Genomic DNA, 19,754 nt, shown 5'->3' on the forward strand with positions numbered 1-19,754 from the left:
GGTGAACACGGATATGTTAATGCCAGCAACCGCTATTCTGGGAAATGTCTAAATTACAGTTTTCATGGCTGAAGTGAGAAAAAACCATTTCTGAGAAACAGTCATAGACCTGGGCAGGCCTGTAAGTGGAGAGTATGTGAAAGAACAGATAAACAAATCAACCCACACAAACAGCATTTCTCCTTTGCTGAAGGTTGTCAAGGGTAAAGAACATATACTGGTTGATAAATCTCACCTTATCACATGTTTTATTTATCACCTGCACAGTTTTCTACCACACAGTCGCTAAGCTCCTGGAGCTGCTCTCCACGAGCTGTCAGGGGTTCATTGTGCTGTTCACTTTGTTGTTTAAGAAGAAAAGACCTGACCATGCTGAATGTCCTGAGTGCATTTTATAGAAAAAAAAATCATAATTAAATCTATCTTTGACTACAACTCAGCTGCAGTTAGTGGTGGAAAGCAACAAGAACAAAGTCTTATACATAAATACATTTTTGTGGTACTTGTACTTTACTTGACTATATAGTTTGCTACTTTATACTTCTGCTTAACTCCATTTCAAAGGAAGGTAATGTGCTTTTTGCTCCACATTTATATGACAGCCATAATGACCTTTGTAGCTTAAACATACAAAGCAGTTAAGCTCCACCTCAGTTGCAACATTAAAATGCTGCTTAGGTGATAATCTATCAACAATAATGATAAAACAATGTACTATGTAACGATGATAACAGCAATTCTGCATAATGAGTGAGAATACTTTGAGTTTTGAATTTTTCCAAAAGTACATGTGCACTTCTACTTAAAGTTTGAGCTTCACTGTGCAGATTGATGTACTTGTACTTGTAATCCACTTTTTCTAAAGAAATAACCCTGAAGTTCACTGCAGTCTTTTGTTTTACCGTACACTTTATAAACATGACTGATGCATACAGAAATATCATGAAAACCAAATAAAACATGACTCCGGTCAGGTCATCTTTTGATTTCTCACTGTGGGGGTTCTGCACATTTATTTTATACCCAGACTATAATGAAGACCTAAACTGTGATAAAAATCATGCTCTATAATGTAAAACCTGAAATATGCAAAGACTGCAGACTGTAGAGATTTTCTTAAATGTGTTATGAAAACTTCATGACTAATGAGTCTTTTCATTTATAATTCTAATAATTCTGCATGCATTTTTGAGCTACACCTATAATATAATATAATATAATATAATATAATATAACAGTAGCCTATTTCTGCACTCTTGGCGTCTTGATTGTCCCCCTGGATATTAGCTGCTCATCTGAAGATGGTTCAACTATCTCTCTGGTTTGGCAGCAGCTTTGATCTGATTGGTCCGCCCTCGCACCTTGTGGGCGGGGTTTATTTTGGGCACCAGGCTTCACTGGTGCGCCGGGGACGCAGCAGCATGGACTCACGCTGCCTTCAAAGTCATGAGCGACAACTTACAATAACAGGGGGCAACTTTTAACTCAAGCGGACTCCTTAGCCCGGCGGTGGACTTAATGTTCAGCAGGGTCGATAAGTATTTTAATCGATATCCTCCACTTCGGGCAGCGTCGTGGCTTTGGTTTTACTCGGTGTTATCCTTCTATGGGCTCCCGCTGCAGAAAAGTGAAGCCGCAGGTGTGTTGACAGGTTAATTAATGGCTGCGTGCCGCTTTGACGTCGCTTCTTAATGGAGTTGTCTTGGCTCAGAAACTGCTGCTATTAGTTGACACAATGGAGCGGGACCAGTTTTTGGCAGAAGTTTCTGGAGGCAGCGAAAGTCTGTCGTCGTCCGGTTCACACACCTTGTCTGAGAGTGAAGAAATTACGGCCGTGCTGCGCATTGAAGTCTCCGGAGATGGAGGCGAGAGTCTCCACTCGGGCTCTGGAAGTGTCCGCGGAAATACAGGGTACGACAAGGAGGCAGCAGAGGATGAGGAGGAAGAAGACGAGAAGGTAAACACACAAACTGATGCGTTTTGAAGCCAGAGAAGATGCAAATGTGACTGGTCTTGCCTAAAAAGAAGAGTACACAAAGACACAGAGTTAATTGGAGGCGTGTCGGTAATCCCTTTAATACCCGGAGGAAGCGGAACAGAACATGTGAAGACAGTAAAACTCATTAATTTTTGGCCCCAGCTCCTGTCAGAGTATTTGCAAACAACCACCTGCACCAGCTTAGCTCATGTCTGGTGGGTTGCACATGTCATGAAGTCAGTGAGCAGCTCACAGTCTAAGTATAATCCATGCTGTGTGCTCCTTTGACTCCATTGACAAGTCCTATTAGTCTTTCAGGGCAGTGTGTGAACGGCTGCACAGCTGTCTGTTTAACTTCAGTGAGTCCACTCTCATTCTGCCAGAGCCCAGTTGGATATAGGCCATATTTCTATTGCTTGAATATCATTTAATTGCCCAACTTAAGCCCCAGTTTGTGCCTCTCCTGTATCGCCATCACATTTAAGCCTGCTCTAACCATCTGGATGAGAAAAGTATTTTGTCAGCTGCACTGAAATCAGGATTTCTAACCCATTTCCCAAGTTGCTCATTTGTTTCCTAATCCAAACAAAGATGTTCGCCGGAAGTGGTGTACATCCTTGCTCAAGTTGCACAATAAGAACCAAAGAAATACTGATGTACACTCAGTCTATTACAACAGTCCTGCAATAAATTCTCCCTCCATTGAGCTTATAATGTTCAGTTTTCATTTTACTGGGAGATGTTTCTAATATCTTACCCCCCCCCCCCATGTTTATCAATGAGTGCTGGCTACATTTTTAAACACCACTTAGTGTGACACCACATAATATAACAGCACGACAAACTACTTATAGTTTAATAAATGCATCAATTAAGGCAGGAGCTATTGCTGTTTTAGACTGCACTACTTTAATCTAGGTGTATCTAATAAACTGCCAATTAAGTAAATAATTTCATGCAAAAAATGTTGTGTTAATGTTTGATTGCTTTTACAAACAGAGCAAGGGCAAGTCATTTCTGGCCGCCCAGATTTGGAAATACAGTAGCAACTTGAGAAACAACAGATGGAATATAAGGAAATTTAGGAAATGTCCTCATAATAGCGTTCAGTATTGCTAAATGACCTGCGTTTTTCAAAGATCTCTGGGTATCCACACATAGATGCTTGGCTCTATGTAATATAACGGTAATGCATGAGAGGCACAGACTGGGACCTGCCTGAACTGCAGTCATTTAGACAAGGGTGCAGATACTGTGGTGTCTATTCAGGAAACAGATGGGGAAAATGAGGAAGACAGAGTTCATGTCTCAGCCTTTTTATTTCGTACGACAGTAGGCTGCTACATACTGGTTTGACTTGCTCAGATGTGTACAGTGCAGCCTGATGTGTGCAAGGGTGTGTTTGAGAATTCAAGCGTTCGTCAAACCCATAAATCTTTTCATCATGCAGCATGACTTTAGGCTGTAGGTGTGGTCGGCTGTCATCCTGTATGATGTCCAATATAAGCAGCGGCAAAATACATAAAATTGTGCAACGTTATCCATCCATTACTCCACACTTTTTGACTCATGATGTCTTGGATGCAGTGCGCCAAGGCAGTACAGCAATAGATACCTCATTGCTGCTTTTTTGCATGACCGAAGGCCCCGTCATGAAACAGAAAACTGAATAATCACTTTGTCATACGCAGACCTGAAGACCAGGCCCAAGCCATATTTCCTGTGAGGGTGCTGAAAGTATGAACCTAGAATGGAATTTTTTTTTTTTTTTCTTTCAGTATTTGTAAAGTGACTCTCCTCTCATGCACAGACATCCCCTGGAACATGCTCCCTGGGTGGTGCCATGTTTGCTAACAGCGGTTATAGCTGAGACACAGAGGATGGCAAGGACTAAGTCTGATCTCTTATTTTATTTTCTCTTAGTGAGCCATTGAAATATATTTATTTGACTAAAATAATAATAATGTCTTTTCCCCTTTTTGGAAAGCAGATGTAATATAATATTGGTGTTTCAGATTATATGTCTCCCAACAATAATTTTACTAAAATAAAACCAAATGTATTAGACTTTGAAAACATGCCTGCTGTTCTCTTGAACCAGTGCGGCATGTATGGGATGAACCCTGTGGCCTTTTCCCCTCATCCCTTTGAAATGTCAGTTTGAAGTTCATTTAAAACCGGTGACCTCTCGTACACAGGCTACAGAGGAGATGTAATTTGAACTGTTACACTGAACTAAATAGACACCAGCACCACAAAGCAGGTTAGGTGACCTGTCAGTGATATTACAGTGGGGTTAATCAGGGAACTCTGACCTTTGACGTATGATTTGGCGCTGTGGAGTTAAACATGGAAAGACTTCAGAGAACTTGGATGACATCATGCTGACGGGCTCAGTTACCACTCTGTTTCCAGACTTAGCTCTGTGCACTGTTTCAAGCAGTGCACTGCTTTCTATGGAGCTTAATCCAAAGTTTTTTTTTTAATATCTATCTTCACAAAATCTCAGTGTCATTGCATCTTTGTCCATCACAGAAATCTAAATCAGTCCAGTGTTGTGGGCAGTGACAAAGAACATTATCTACAGTCAGGATGAGATTATCCCACGCGTAATCCTTTCTTTCATGCACAAGATAAAATAAAAGAAATAGATAAAAATATTTAGAATAGAGTCCAGATTTATTTTGGCTCAAGCTCGCTGGATGTGAACTGTCACTGTCAATTATGACACATCATTACAAGTTTGAGATCAGGAGTATCAGTAGCAGTTGCGCCTGCTTTTCACCATTCAAATATAAAGATAACGGCATTACGTTTTTTTTTTTTTTGTTATTTTTCAGCTTCAGAAAATATGTTACTTGGTCTGCCATTCAGAAGCCTTATACAGCATAGTGTTCAGTTTTTGTAGTGACTTTTTTAGTTTCCCGTCTGTCTGATTTAAGGATCCAAATTGACATTTGTCAGACCAACAGTCCGAAAAGCCAAAAACATTTAATTTACTATCATATGTGACAAAAACAAGCCTCATTTGTGAGAAGCTGGAACCTGCAGATATTTGACTTTTGTGCCAGAGATAATTGAGTTAAATTCTTTCTTTTTGAAAGAAAATTGGTAAATGAAGGATTTACTTCATCTGCCTAAACATGAATTTTGTATCATACAAAAAAATCCTCCCTTGATACAGACATTTGAACATGACTTGAAGAACATTTCTGTGCTTTCACTGCATGTAGGACTATTAGAGTTTTCAGATAATACTTGTGTCCAACACACATTGAGTCTGACACACTGTTTGTCAAGTTACACGATCTGTCAGTGTGTTAATCATTGTATTTCTTATCTTTATACGGTCTGTCATTCTGCTTTTATATCTTCTCATAATCGTAAATCCATACTTTATTTCTGCCTCCCATGTTGTGATAGCAGAGGACAAAGTGCCTAATCCCACCTTTTCCTATTTTCTTGCATTTTTATTTGTTGCTGCAATAACAAATGTGTTTCCCACACAGAATCTCTAAAGATCAGATTATCCTGTGGATTTCAGCTTTAAATGTATGATATTTGAAACCTGTATTCCCACTGACACATGATTAGTAATAAAAGCTTGAAGTGGGAAGCTCATTTTGGCATAAATCAGTGAACATCTTTTAACAAAAATGACAGATTATTGTCAGGAGAATTACCTTTTTCCTGTTCTTCCCACACGCTGGCTTATTCTTTCAGCCTTGGCAATGGCTGCAGATGTTGGTGTAGAGGTTACTAGACAGTTAGGTGGATTATATTCAGAACACAGTCTAAGCATCAACACAAACTGAATGACTTCCACTGTGGTGGGGTAAGATTCAAATGTGTTTCGTCATGTCCTCCTCTGTGTGAAAACAATATAACCACATGATGACCCTACAAAGAATCTGTAGCTCCTAAACATACAGCAGTCAGTATTGGGCTTATATTCACCAAGTGGCTGGTAACATGACTCCAAATGAATGATAATGTTGCTTCGTAACTGCTGGATGTGTAAATAAACTGTTTAAACCAACAAATTCACCGTATCAGTTTAAAAGGTTTAAACCAAGGTTTAAATGAACGCATTCAAAGAGGAAGTTAAGAAATAGTTTGGAATGGTACCATGGTTTTTACGAGCAACTTTATTGTACATTAAAGATGGTTTATTTGCTTCTAACCCTCTTTTTTTATCCATTACTCCCTTTCAGCGACACAAAATTTATTACTCAGACTTTATATCCATTCATCTTTATCTGTCAGCGAACTGGCAGCTGCTGTCAACTGTGACATTCAACTATATTTGCCCTTGCATGGGTGTTACTCTGAATGGTGTATAGAGCAGTTAAACCTTTTACAACAGGACTGCACCAGCCAAATAAAAAAATAACTTCCCTATAAGCAAAATCAATAATGTTAGGTGGCTGTAAAAAAACAAAGAAAAACAAACAGGTGTAAGCAAGAAAATGACTTCACTGAAATGAAATATCTTCTTCAGCACTTTCTGTGGAACAGCTTGGTTTGAACAGGCACTCCTCAGCAGTGTGTAATGAGTTTGTTCAGTCGAGGACTAACCATGTGTGACACTTGGCACTCAGCAGACTGCATTAACTGGAGGATTAAAACAGCCACAAAGCTTTGTTGAATTGGAGCTGCTCTGTTTAGTTTAGCAGAACACTCATTTATCTCATGAAAGACATGTTCGTTTGGTCGAGCTACACAAGTTTAACACAGACTGTAGACGCTTCTGGAGAGAGGTTTGTTTGTTTAAAAATGTCTGTATGATGAGGAAAAATGTTTTTACAAGGGCAGTGCCTGTTCAAAACATGCTTGTCATCTCATTAATAGTTCAACATTGTATTCAGTCATCACTGTTGAATTTCCACATCACTGCTGTGGTATGATATTATCAATAATAATAATAAAAATAGACCCACATACACTCACTTCTCAGTTTTATTAAGAACACCTCACTGAAACTAATGCACTATAATAATCAGTTTGTATTGAATCTTAGGCTTTAGTTTGAGGAACCATATGACAACAGAAGTTCAGGAAGGAACAGAATTCATTTACAGTTATATCATTAAAACACTTTACAATCATAACCTTTCTCTTGTCCTCCATGTAAACAGACTCAGTGTTTATGTTTGTATACAAGAGTCATTTTCTACAACAAATATCTTCAGTGTCCCAGTTAATGTCCAAACAATATGTAGGTTTAAGTTACGGCCGTCAGTTTGAATTATTCCAACTTTGTCATTTTCATATGGCAGCTAGGTAAAATACTACAATACCCAGGAGCCTTGGTCACCGTTGCTATGGAGAAAAAGCCTGTCAAATAGTGTCAATCAAAGCAGGAGTGAATTTATAACATTTTTTGATTAATTTTTCACAGTGCCAGTTGCTGAATTCATCAGAAATGTATCCAGAATCTGGAAGTGAAGTGATTAAAGCTACAGACCTTATTGTCAGTTTTTTTTTTTTTTCAGCGTTGTAATCTTCAGGTTCAGTCAGTGGTTAACAACACCGGCCATAGAGTTTTAACCTCAGTGATATTTTTCACAGAAATTTACTTGGAAGTTGAAGTTAACTTCTCCACCAAAGTTTTTTTTTTAAATTTAATTATGAGAGTTTCATTCATAGAAATGAATGTGTGATTTTGTCGTCAAAAAAATGAATGGGACTTTGTGCTACTTCCTTTCTGCTACACCAGTTAGTGCTGAAATTAGTCAGGTGGTTAGTATTACTCATTTATCAGCATCAAACACAGTAGTTTCAGTGTCTCAAATGTGAGAGTTTGCACAATTAGAAGTTGTCACCTTGATCTGTGGAAATTGTCACATTTTACTATTCTAGACATATTAGAGACTAAGAAGTAGATTATAGATAAAACGATGTACAGCAACAGATTTATTGATAAAGAAAATAACTGGTAGTTGCAGCCTTATGTTTAACCTTCCTCCACCACCTCTGCTTCAGTCAGTTTTCCTCTGTCCCAAAGTGCCTGAACATTGTAAATATTTGTAGGGTTAAATGTGGCCACTGATCTCGGTTGTGTTTGTTCATCTTATGCAATGGACTGACACATGTTCATTGTTTTATTTATATATTGATATGGCGCATGTTTCCTACAGTTCAGTCCCTGTTGTTAACTAGCTGCACTGCAACAAGGAAAGTATCTTTAACCAACAGCACATTTCAAGTATCTGAAATTTGTTCTTTATACGTTAATGAGTGTTGAAAATCAGAGGCTGACTGGAAGTCTGGAAATTTAAATTCATTCAAAACTACAAATGCATCCAAACTTGGGGCATGAGTAGACAAGTATAAGTTTATAGCCTAAAGCAAACTACTATAGCTGTGCTTGCTGCTGGGCTGGGCGTGTTGTGTTGAATACAATATGAGAAAACAGTGACTCAGCTGAGCACAGTGATGTCACCGCTCAATGAGTGCTGTTGTACCTTCTGTGTTTTGTGGATAACGATGCTTGAGACAAAGGAAAAATAAATGTAAACTTGACAATTCGACTTAAGAGCAAAGATTAAAACAATCCAATTTCACTTGTGAATTTCTAATTAATTCCTAATGTTAAACAGTCAAGTCTGTATCTCCTTTCTACCATCCGTCTCAGTCTGACATAATCCTTGGTTTGGCAGAGTGGTTTATTCCATTAGAGCCTGCTCACTGAAGTTGGAAGGGTAACTGTCTGTCACGCATTGCATTAGTGCTTACTCGTATATCAGTGTTTGCTTCTGTTTGACAATGTTTAACTCTGTCTCCGTGCAGTGGTTCTAACCCTGTGGTGTGCCCCTAAATAAGCAGCCATTTATTTAAGCAGGCTGCTTGTCAGGGTGATTAGAGGTGCATCTAGTGTTAGTGTATGCTCTGGAGCTAAGAGGATTAACACAATCTGGTTAAGACCCTTTTTACGCCTACTGTGGACTGTGTCTTTCAAGGATCCATCTTTGATTTTTGACTCATCTGTCTTCTGTCTTTTGTACGCATATATACATGTCTGGGTTTAATCAACCTGTCTCTGATGACCGAGCATTCAAAGTGATTCAGGAGCTTAAGTTTGTTGGTACCTAAACAAAATGTCTCTTGGGAGGAATTTGCCTGTCTGTCAGTGTACATCATCGGGTGGAGGCAAGGTAAGAGACTCCAGCAGTTAACACCTCTGATTGTATTGATAAGTATGGTAAATCTAAAGTTCCTGTAATGTATTTTTTTAACATTGTCACCTTCATGGAGGTAGGATTAACTGTAGCACTGTTATATTACACTGCATTAGTTTTAGCTCGGTATACCTAATGAACTGGCAACAACCTGGATAAATTTACCTTAAAAAATGAAGCTGTTGGGCTCAAGTTAGAAAACAGTTTGTCTCAGGATCATTGCTGGATGAGAAGCACAAAAGCAACGCTAGTGGTCGTGCTGTTACACAACTCTTCAGAGATTTCTTCTGTTTTCATTTTCACTTGACTTCATTTGGTTTTGTTTTTCGTGGCGAAATTCCCAGATGTTCAGTTGTTCCCTGGCCTAAGGCCTATCAGTGCTGCGGATTTTATGGCATGTTTCTGATTCTGATCATACAATAAGTCTTAAAAGCATCTGCTTTAGTGCAAAACAGAGTTTCTAGGTGGAAGAAATAATCTATGGTTTTAATTCTTTACAGTGCCGCAGTTAATAAATCTCATCATGGTGAATTGTATGCAGTTAGAGAAGGAAAGAACCACTGCAGATCGTGTCAACACAGGAAACTGAATTCCCCTGGGAGAGCTCACAAAGTTCAAATACTCACAGATTTTCGTCAGATAATGTAGGGACAGTGACTTTCTAAGGAGAAGAAGTGTCCATCGGGTGACTGAAATGTGGAGCACCCCGTGGAGAGTGTTGATCACAAGGAGCAATTTGGTTTTGAGCCATGAGACTTAAGTGTTCTGTTTTCTTCATGAGTAAACACAGAGATCCTCGGAGCAGAGAGCAAGGGAAGAGAGGTTCAGGCCAGACTGGAATTCGGGGAGAGTTGAAGAGGACAGATGTTGGGTGACGAGGTCGGCCACAGCATAGTTGACTGTAGTTGACCCTGAGAAAAAGAGCGTTGAACGTGTTCTGTATCTCGAGAGTTCACTGAGTACAGTTCACAAAGATATAAGCATGGCATGAAACGGCCATCACATTATAAAATCCCACTGCGTGTTTGTTTCTGGAGGTTTGTGGGCTGCTAAAAAGGAAAGAAGAAAAAATGTCTTGGTTTTCAGTGTTTACAGAGGCAGCAAAAACAGTCCTTCTCTCGCATGTTTCTTCGAACAGCTGCCAGTTTGCTAAAACCCCTCCCCCAAACAGCAATCGTCCAATCATAGCTTAGCAACCATAGCTAGGCATGGCAGGTTTTCGATTGCTCCACAACCTGAATCAGTGAGCACACGACTATAGTAGGAGTGATACTCATCATTTAAGGTGTTTGGAGGGTGATGTTGTAGCTTTTCCAGAAAAACATAAGACTTGCAAACGTGCAAGTAATTAATTAAAATGTGTGTTTATCTGCTTTAATGTAAGCTGCAATTATTAGAATGACCGGCCAACTAGTTCACCTACAGTAACAGAGCTTTATGTCCAAAGCCAAGGAGCATATCATTAGATAATTGTTAGTTTGTGAGGTTGCAGGTTGTGGTAAAAAGTGACCCAGTCATGAAAACACACTGTGTACACTGTGTGGAAGGCAGTCCTGGACCTCATCCATTTAGAAAGAGCTTGTCCTGTTTTTTTTATTGGATTTGGGGAAATTTACACTCCAGCACCTCTGGCCAAAGTCAGTCAGTGTTCACCCTAAAAACCTTTTCTCTTGTAACCTTAAAAGTGAAAACACCCTTTGAAAGGGTCTGTCCTTACATTTTTGCTCATCATGCTGATGATACAGAGAACAAAACTGTTTCTTTCTTTACATGTTTTCTAGTGAGGATGTTGGACATGCATCTTTAGCCTCAGTCTTTTATCATGATATCACATGTAGCCATCAATTGCAACCAACTCATGGAGACAACATTAGCTGAATTAGCTAGTTAGCTACAGCAGATAAAGCTTGGGAACTCTGAAGATTGAGAGTGAGATGAAGAAGAAAACCCAAAAACAAACAGATGTGTACAAACCACTGTTTCACACAGAATTATAGATTTCAAACATTATTAAACAGCTGTGCTCAGATTAGCTGATTATAGAGGCTGTGGTGCTTCTCTCTGAACAGTCTGTGATTATCTTGTTGAACTGTGAAGCATCAGTAACAATAGACCCTTTAATCTCATGCAAACGTGTTATAATTATACACTAAATTAATTTGAACCAGTATGTTTATATGAATTAGGAGGGAGTGCTCACAATCTGAAAATAACACTACTTCAACAGAGAAAGGTAACTGCTGGCAGGCTTGTAATTTATAATTATTATGAGACTCATTACTTGACAGCAATTGCTTTGAACATAATGGAATAAAAAAATAGACTCAAGTTGAACTACCTGGTTGATGGATGACATTCAGTTTCTTACACAGTAAAATACTAACCTTGATAAAGTGAGGTTATGTAACAGGCTCACTCTGCTGTCTGTGGAGCTGCTCTTAAATGCAGCTACATGTGAAGCTGCAGATTTGTCATGTTTGTGTTATTTAGTTGTATTGTGTGAAAAGTGTGACGAAATTATTACCCATGTTTGTTATCAGTTTGGAAATCGTGATAGAGAAACAATGGCAGGGGTAGTGATGACTGTTGATGTACGGGGTCTCTTCCTGTTTTACTGTAAATGTGTAATCATTGTATCTTAGCAACCAGTGATGGATATCAATAACAATTTGTTCCTACTTGTAAACAGTGTCCTTTCATCCATCTCCATTGAAATGATAAACAACACTTCAACACAACCTCTTCAAGTTGAATTAATTTCCCGGGGTGTGGATCGGTTTGTTCACTCTCCCTTTGTACAGCTGCTTTACATTTTTATTTATTTATTTATTTATACGAAAATCGTGACTCAACCCACTTCATCTTTTGTAATGCAGAAACATGTTAGTTAGTGAAGTGTATAATATGTTTAATATGTTGTTAACAAAAGCATCAAGAAAAACAATGAAGTTGGTGTTTGTGCTCTCACTTGTGTTGTTTTCACAGCTAAACCTTGTGGTTTGGAAGCATAAACCACATGAAGCGTGTGAATTTTCCTCAGCTGGGACTGTTGGACTGTTTATTACCTGACTGTCAGGACAGTTTCTCCTTCTCTTTCATTCTTGCATTTGCCTGTGTAGGATATACAGCTCTTCCTGCTGCTCTCTGCTTTTGTTTGCCAGTTTGTTTGGGTTGTGTATTTGTGCTTGTGTATATACTGTTGTAGAAAAAGTGTTTCATCTCTGCAGCCGAGCGTCTTTTCCCACCCGCGTTTTGTTGTCTTTGCTGTTTAAGGTCGGCAGCAGCAGCAGAACCTCTGCTGAGTGTTTTCTCTGCTTTCTATGCTGGAGCAGCTCTTTTTACTCTGTGCAGTATTATTGGTTTGGTGACTCTTGGCATACAACCTACGCACCAAATTAACTTTTTTTTTTTTTTTTTCTATTTCTTTGTTTTTCTGAATTTCTCTTGCACATTGTCCAACTTGATTCACTTTTTTCTGTGCTTGCCTTTCCTCTGATACAATAACGGCCTTTTATTGCATATTAACAACATTTACTAGCAGCCTTACGTTATCTGAGGATTATTAAAGCTACTACAATAGATATTTTTATAATAATGTATCACATAACTGTGAAAGGTGTCACCTGGAGTGAGGAAACCTACAGAGAATTTTCACCTTAATCTGTTTTACGGAGCTTTATTTTGGCTCACTCCCCCCACACTCTTGCAGGGTTGTTCTTGGCTACAGCAGGTGCCTGTTTTCTGTGCAGAAGGTCATAAAAATCCACCATACACCACCTGACCAGCACCAAACGGACACAGTTAGGGAATAGCTGGTGAGTACAGGGGCGCATGTAGCTTCAGCTAAAGAACCACATATTTCTCTCAAGAGTAGTAGAGAACAAAAACAGAGTGAATATTAAACGTTGATTCATGAGGTGGCCAAGAATATGTCACCAAATGAAACTGAAAATCCAAACTGCCAGATGTATTATAGATAACTGTTAGCGAACAAGGTCACCATATCAACTACTACTGCTACGTTCACATCAATCAGTTGTCGTAATGTATTAGTGATTAGAGTAAAGCATTCATTATAAGGTGTTTAGTTCAAACTAAACGGATATTGTGGTTAAGACCACAAGGGCATCATGATATCACACTATACAATCTCATGTACTGTCAGGGTTGTTTTGTAAATGGTAGGCTGCTATTTATGATAGAGGTGATGATGGTGTGACACAAATAAATAAAAACATGCAAATATAGAAATAAAGCCTCTTTTTGTGACACATTCTGTGTCGGTTAAGGTAGCCTCATCTTTCCGTTGGTAAACACAACTGACTTTGCGTGTTGTTCAGTCCATCTTCTTTGTCTTGCTTGTTTGCCGTCTGTTCTTTGCTTTGACAACAAAGGCTTGTTGGTACTGTCCACTGTGTGTGAAGCTGAGGGTGGAATAGAAGATGGAGGAGGGAGGGGCAGGTCAGGTTTGATCTTGCTTACAGGAGCTCTGCTGCAGGGAGAGAGGAGAGGAATGGTGGTAGGTGAAAGGGCACTGGCTGCTGCCAAAACTGCAGCGTGTGTGTGCTACTCGCTGTGCACACAGAAACCAGACTGTGATTGGCTTACTGCAGTGTTTTCTATGTAATCGAGTAGGCATTTAAAGGGCTTACACCCACTGTTAAAACTAATGCAGATGTTCTGGACCAGCAGAAACTTGACTAGTATCCTTTAATAAAAGAGCTTATAGAAGGGCTCTCTCATGATATAATATAATAAAATGCGCTGAATGGGCAGTATGGGTTTACTGATTAACCAGATGATCTTTTATAATTGGCTGATAATGATGTTTTAGCTCAGCTGACAAAAATCAGATGAAACTCTGACAGACTTTGGCAGCTTTCCAGTTTCCACAAGCTCACATTTCTGCTTTGTGGTGCATCAACCAAGCCACGAGGATGAAAGCAAAAGGTTGCATGGATTACAAAGTTTATATAGAGTTGTGTTTGCTATTTGTGCTGAGTTCAGATTGTGCTACATGGTTCCTTACTAGTTATTCTATGTAGGCAGTAAGAATAACCCTAATGGTCTCTGTCAGTTTTAAAAAGGCATGTATTTAACAGGGGCTGGGTATCACATACTGTTCCTTGAGTTGCCCAGTTTTTTATTTTAAAATATTGATTATTTCATATTTGCATTGTCAAGTGAAAGCAAATGTCAGACTTAAAAAATGTTGCATGCCTCCAAACTTCAGACTTTGAACCCAGTGCACAGATAGCAAGATACTGAGAGCTGATTATCTTACTTCCTTTAAGACTTGAAAGTCAAGTGCCAGAAATAGCCACTATGATCTGATCTTCCTGTAAAACAACCAATACAGTCAAAACAGAAACAACATAACATTACCTCTTTCCTTATGCCATTTTTACTAGTGTACGGTAATGAAAATACTGCAGATGATTTCTCTTAAACGGCCTTGAAGGAAAGAAGATGATGAAAAGCAATGGATGCTGAAGTCTGTTGAGAAATACATGACTTCGATAAAACGACTCTAAGGTCATTTGTGATGTAGAAAACTTAAACATTGCGGCTCCACAGTCATTTAACAGAGCTACAGACCTCCAGGTCACAGCACATGCACCATGTATTATTATGGTGCGTGGTGTTCAGGTGTTAAGGTCATAATGACCTTTCCTGAGTACGTTTGTTTGTAACCAGATGCCTCTGGCTCTAAACAATGTGACTGGATGATGTGGGAGTTTATCACTGATTGTTTCACAGCATAACTTTAAGCTGCTTACAGATGCATTGCTTAGTTATTATCTGTCTGCTTTAAATTACATAACTGTCCGTCCATTCCTTATTTGATTGGGATTAATCTGAATATATCTGCCTTTAAACACCTGGAGACAGCTGCAGCAGCTGATCATCAGTTCAGACTTTGTTTATCACATGGAGATTTACAGTGCAGATATTATGGACATGGTTTACATCACATAAACTAGTTCTTATGTAGAGATAAATATTTGTAAATACAAACTAGCAGGTGTAACTGTTGCGCTGCTAAATGAACCAACTGACAAAGCTAAACGTAGCTTGTTAATACATGACCTGTTTTGACTGAATGGTAAAAGAAGTGAAGAGTGACACATCTGACCTGACATTTCTTGAAATGTTTGAAATATATTTCACAGTTTTGTACCAATAACACAATAAAGCATACCTCATAATACAAAACAGTATGGTAAAAGTGTTTGCATTAATAGCCTGAGCTGAAACAATTAATAGATTAGTTGATTGGTTGGTTGGCAGAAAATTAATCTGTAACTATTTTGATAATCAATTAACTTTTAAAGTTAAAATGCCAAGAACATTAACAGGTTCCAGCTTCACAAATGTGGATACCTGCTGGTTTTCTTGGCCTTTTATGCAAGTTTATTTTATCTTTTGGCCCCATAACTGTTGTGGGACAGCTTGTGATTCTACAGACTTCCTGTATACATAGTTAATAGCTTTTGATTGGATGGCGCTAAAGATATTTCCTAATAACTGATTGGCACGTTACTGAAGTCTTAACTAGATAAAAGATTTCTTAAGTTTTAGAGATGCAACCTCATTTAGTAAACGTAGCCAGTACTACTAGTACTAGTATTAATTTAGCAAGAATTGTAGAAACACGTTCACATAAAGCTTTGAAACTCAGGCCAGATCTTAAGACATGATTGAGCTCTGCTGTTATTGTTTTGAAAGATCACTGAGACAGGAAACCAGTGGTTGCAAAACAGATCAGCCTTTGCACAACATGTCAGTCATTGTATTCCCCTGGATATTATTCCGTCTAAAATGAGTCAATCATCATTTAGTCATACAGCTGCACCTCTGACTAAAAGAAACATGGGAACTGGTTTCCTGTCAAGGCAGCTTGTTCGTTTCTAAATTTTCAGATATATTTCATGATGATGATGATAATAATGACGTTTGTTTGTATAGCACATTCATATTCATACAAGAAATGCAGACAAAGTGCTTTACAACAAAGACATGACATACATCAAGTGCATCACATGAAAATACATAAAAGAAAAAATAAAAACATGGTAAAAAAATGTAGAATGAAAAGCATTAATGTAAAATGATTTGGAATAATAAAATTACATCGAAAAAATAAATGAAATGAATACAAAATTGAAATAAGTTAAGAATGGATTACATAGAACACACAAGATCAGTAATACATCAATACTTATAACAGCATCTAAAAGAAGTGCACAGTCTGGATGATGGTTTACATTATGGTTTAGGTGTTTATGCAGTGAAAGCAGTTTTTACTGAAAACAAGATTTAACCAGATTATTTGAAGCAAATGGACATTTGGGTATCACTGTTCTCCATCTCTGCCTCAGCAGTGTGTACTGGCTCAACATTAGATGGTGGGTGTGTGGTGGGTGTGTGGTGGTGTTTGTGTCCTGGGCCGAACTAGCTACAGCACAGTGTTTATGAAAAGCTTAATTCCTGCAGGTAGAGGTTTAGATTTGTGAGCAGCAAAAATCCACAGTAGACTTTTTAAAACAAACACATTTTCAATGCATAGGAATGTGAAGTGTAACTGGTCACAGTTCAGACAGAGACCGCTCTGACACAGTTCAAAATACTGTGCATATGGGTCTGTGGCTCAAACACAGTTGTTTCAGGGGCACGTTGCAATGTTTGACAAATTCCTCTATTCAAAAAGCTCGTACTGAGGAAACGACTCATCTGAAAACGCCAAGTTGACTTCCTTCTCACTTTTAACATTTTTCTGGTTATAGTCATGTCTTCCAGCTGCACAGAGGATGTTTATATTCCCTCTTCTTTTTTATTGTCGTCTCTACAGCATACGGTTATATAATAAAACAGACATCTTCTGTGAATACATACAGTATATTTAACACATCCATTCCACAAGAGATGTGACCGTGAACTTTTTAGTGTATGTGCTGCCTCAGTGTAAATAGAGTTGATATCAGTGTTTAGACAGAGCTGAGAGATAATACCTGCTCCACCGTCCTGCTAATGGCTGCCGGTCTCTTCTCCCTTCATGTATGTGTAAGAGCACGGCCTGAGCTCAGTCACAGGACTGTGGGCATGTTCAGTAATATCTCCTCTTGTCATTAAAGGGTAGAGTTTGTTTCAGACAAACAATGAACATCACAGTTATATCATGTCAGGGTCATGAGATCTTGATGCTGCAGATTCTGTTTGAGCTTAAGGCGGATCAATCAATTACCCCATAACTAATCAGTTACAGATGAGCAACATTATTATTGCATCAAAAGAAAGAGTTTCTATAATTAGAACTGAGAACTAAAGAACTCGTTTGTACTGTTTCTGTACTGTGTCACTCTTTCCCCGCAGCTATGTGTTCACTGAGAGGTCAAGACACCCTACAGAAAAATTGCTCCTAGTTGTCTTTAATAGCAGTTAGATCATGAATCATCCTGTGGAGAAGCAGGGGGTATTTCCTTCCACCTAATGCTCTGAGCCATTTATATATCTTTGTATTCTCAGGGAGGGCCTCTTCCTCACATCACTGAGCATTGTTATGTGGTCTGAGCATCATGTAAGGTCATTATTTTCTTAGAATACAATAGGCTGGTGTAATGTGCTTATGCGGTATGTTTGTAACAGCTTTCTAGTCCTTGATTTAGGCATGTGCATATTTTTATTACCTTTTCCTCACTAGAGTTACGCCTAAGTATCCTGTGCTTGTCCTCTGACAATATTTCTTTTATAATATACACTGATTACTGTCACTGAAGACTTTGGGCACTGGCCCTGCAACCACAATGTTTCTCATTCATGGGTGTGGAAATCTTACAAGTTTGAGCTTGAGAAACAGATTCATAAACTACATTTTTTTTTTTTTTTGTTACTAAGCAGTGAACGAGAACATAATTTGGAGGACACCCTGGGAATCCCCCTCCTAGATCATTTGAGGAGTTGAGCCCCGCCTGTAGGGTTCCCTGAGGTTTTTAGATTTGCAGCTTTATCTCATTGCTCCAAAATCATGCTCCCTTCATTTTTGTGAATTTCTCTTGCCCTAGTTTTTTTTAACTTATGTTATTTTGCCTGATACCCGATCACTGTTCAACATATATTTTCAAGTATCAATGCTTTCCATTGCCATGACAGCACAGATAGAAAGTTGATGGATATATGACATCAGTTTGGATTTCCAGAAAGAAGAGGGCGAATGTGTCTAGAGCTGCAATAATAAATCACTTAATTGATCAAGAGAAAATAAATCTACAACTAATTTGATTAATTATTATTAAGACAATATTCAAGCAAAAAAAGCACAAGCAAGACACTTGAATTAGCATTAATGTACCAAACACTTTCCTCAGTACATTTACCAAACTAAATGTGTGAACTTACTGATTATTGTAACTACAGATGTACTGATTAACTATATTATTTGTTAACAGCTGGTTTCACACTCCTCTCCCTGTTTTTTATTAAAAGCACCTCAGATCTTTATAGTAGCTCAGTGCACACAGCACTCCTCACAGCTGTGCTAAAGCTCAGTGGTGTTTGGTGTGTTGGTGAGAGCTGTATGCACATTTCCACAAGCAGATAAACTTCTTCAAACAAAACAAAGAAGAAGCTGTTTATAAAAAACAAGACCCCAGAAGTCTTGCTAGATATTGAATAATGCAGACAACCATGGAGGAGAAAAACAGTGTTATTAGTTTATTCCACCAGCGTACCTTTTTTTTTTTTTCTCCATGGTTGTCTGCATTATTTAATGCAGACAAAATGTCTACATCAAGACTTGTGGGATCTTGTTTTTTGTACGTCTACCTGCTTCACTGAAGAGCACCTGTCGGATGAACCAGACTCATGCAGCGCTCCCATCCTCCTCAGAAAACCTTATCCTTATATGGTGAGAACTACAACACTAACCTTAAATGTATTTTTTTTAACCCACTGCTTTTTTTCCATCTTTGTCTCTAGTTGGACAACATCCTCTACCCTCCCCCCACATCCCTCAGGAAGTCCAGTAACCCAGAGTTGACTCATGGATTAAGTCCTGCTCTCAAATTTAAACGACATCTCAGTGAGGATGGAAAACACGTTCGAAGGAGGAGTCTGGGTGGCGGGCTCACAGGTAGTAGCTTTATATTTGGTCTTCCCATTTCAGTTTGTGTGTGGGTTGGGCTGGTTTAGATTACAAGTAGTTTACTGTCTGATTGACATATTTAAAAGTATCTCAGGCCACACCAGTGCATTGGTATGTTTTACTGTTGCTACTGTAACAGCTGCTTTTTTCATGGTCCGTGTTTTCTTAATTTCCCATGCAGCTGTAAATCACAGTTTCCGAATGTAGCGAACACATGATCAGTGTATAAATAAGCACTTCACTGAATATGATCTGACTCCATATGCCTGTAATAACTCTTGTGCTTGATTAATATTTATAACTGTTGATTAATATTTATGTGAAATTTGATTCATGCGTTTTACTCCATGTGGGAGGACAGTTTCCAAAGGTTAAATATATTACCCTTCTATTTACAGTGCAGCTCCTGTAAAACCTGATTTATCTTTACTGTGACTAATCTCTCTGTATGTAA

At 38.6% G+C, this 19,754-nt stretch overlaps 1 protein-coding gene across 5 annotated transcripts in view; it reads left to right on the forward strand.

Annotated features, from left to right (window-relative positions):
- The first annotated feature begins 1,400 nt into the window (after window positions 1–1,400).
- mast4 (microtubule associated serine/threonine kinase family member 4) overlaps window positions 1,401–19,754 on the forward strand; it is a 97,193-nt gene continuing 78,839 nt past the window's right edge. For 4 of the 5 annotated variants that reach the window (XM_071466729.1, XM_071466730.1, XM_071466731.1 and 1 more), the window contains exons 1-2: window positions 1,401–1,957; window positions 19,135–19,288. In XM_071466729.1, the coding sequence (XP_071322830.1) occupies window positions 1,736–1,957; window positions 19,135–19,288 (376 nt within the window). In that variant the 5' untranslated portion in view covers window positions 1,401–1,735. The remainder of the gene's footprint in view (window positions 1,958–19,134; window positions 19,289–19,754) is intronic. The other variant, XM_071466733.1, reaches the window with a different exon arrangement.

The sequence above is a fragment of the Trachinotus anak genome, unplaced genomic scaffold (genome assembly GCF_046630095.1).
Source record: "Trachinotus anak isolate AG129_WGS33_773 ecotype Australia unplaced genomic scaffold, CSIRO_AGI_Tana_v1 ptg000028l, whole genome shotgun sequence".
In the NCBI taxonomy this organism is placed as follows: domain Eukaryota; kingdom Metazoa; phylum Chordata; class Actinopteri; order Carangiformes; family Carangidae; genus Trachinotus; species Trachinotus anak.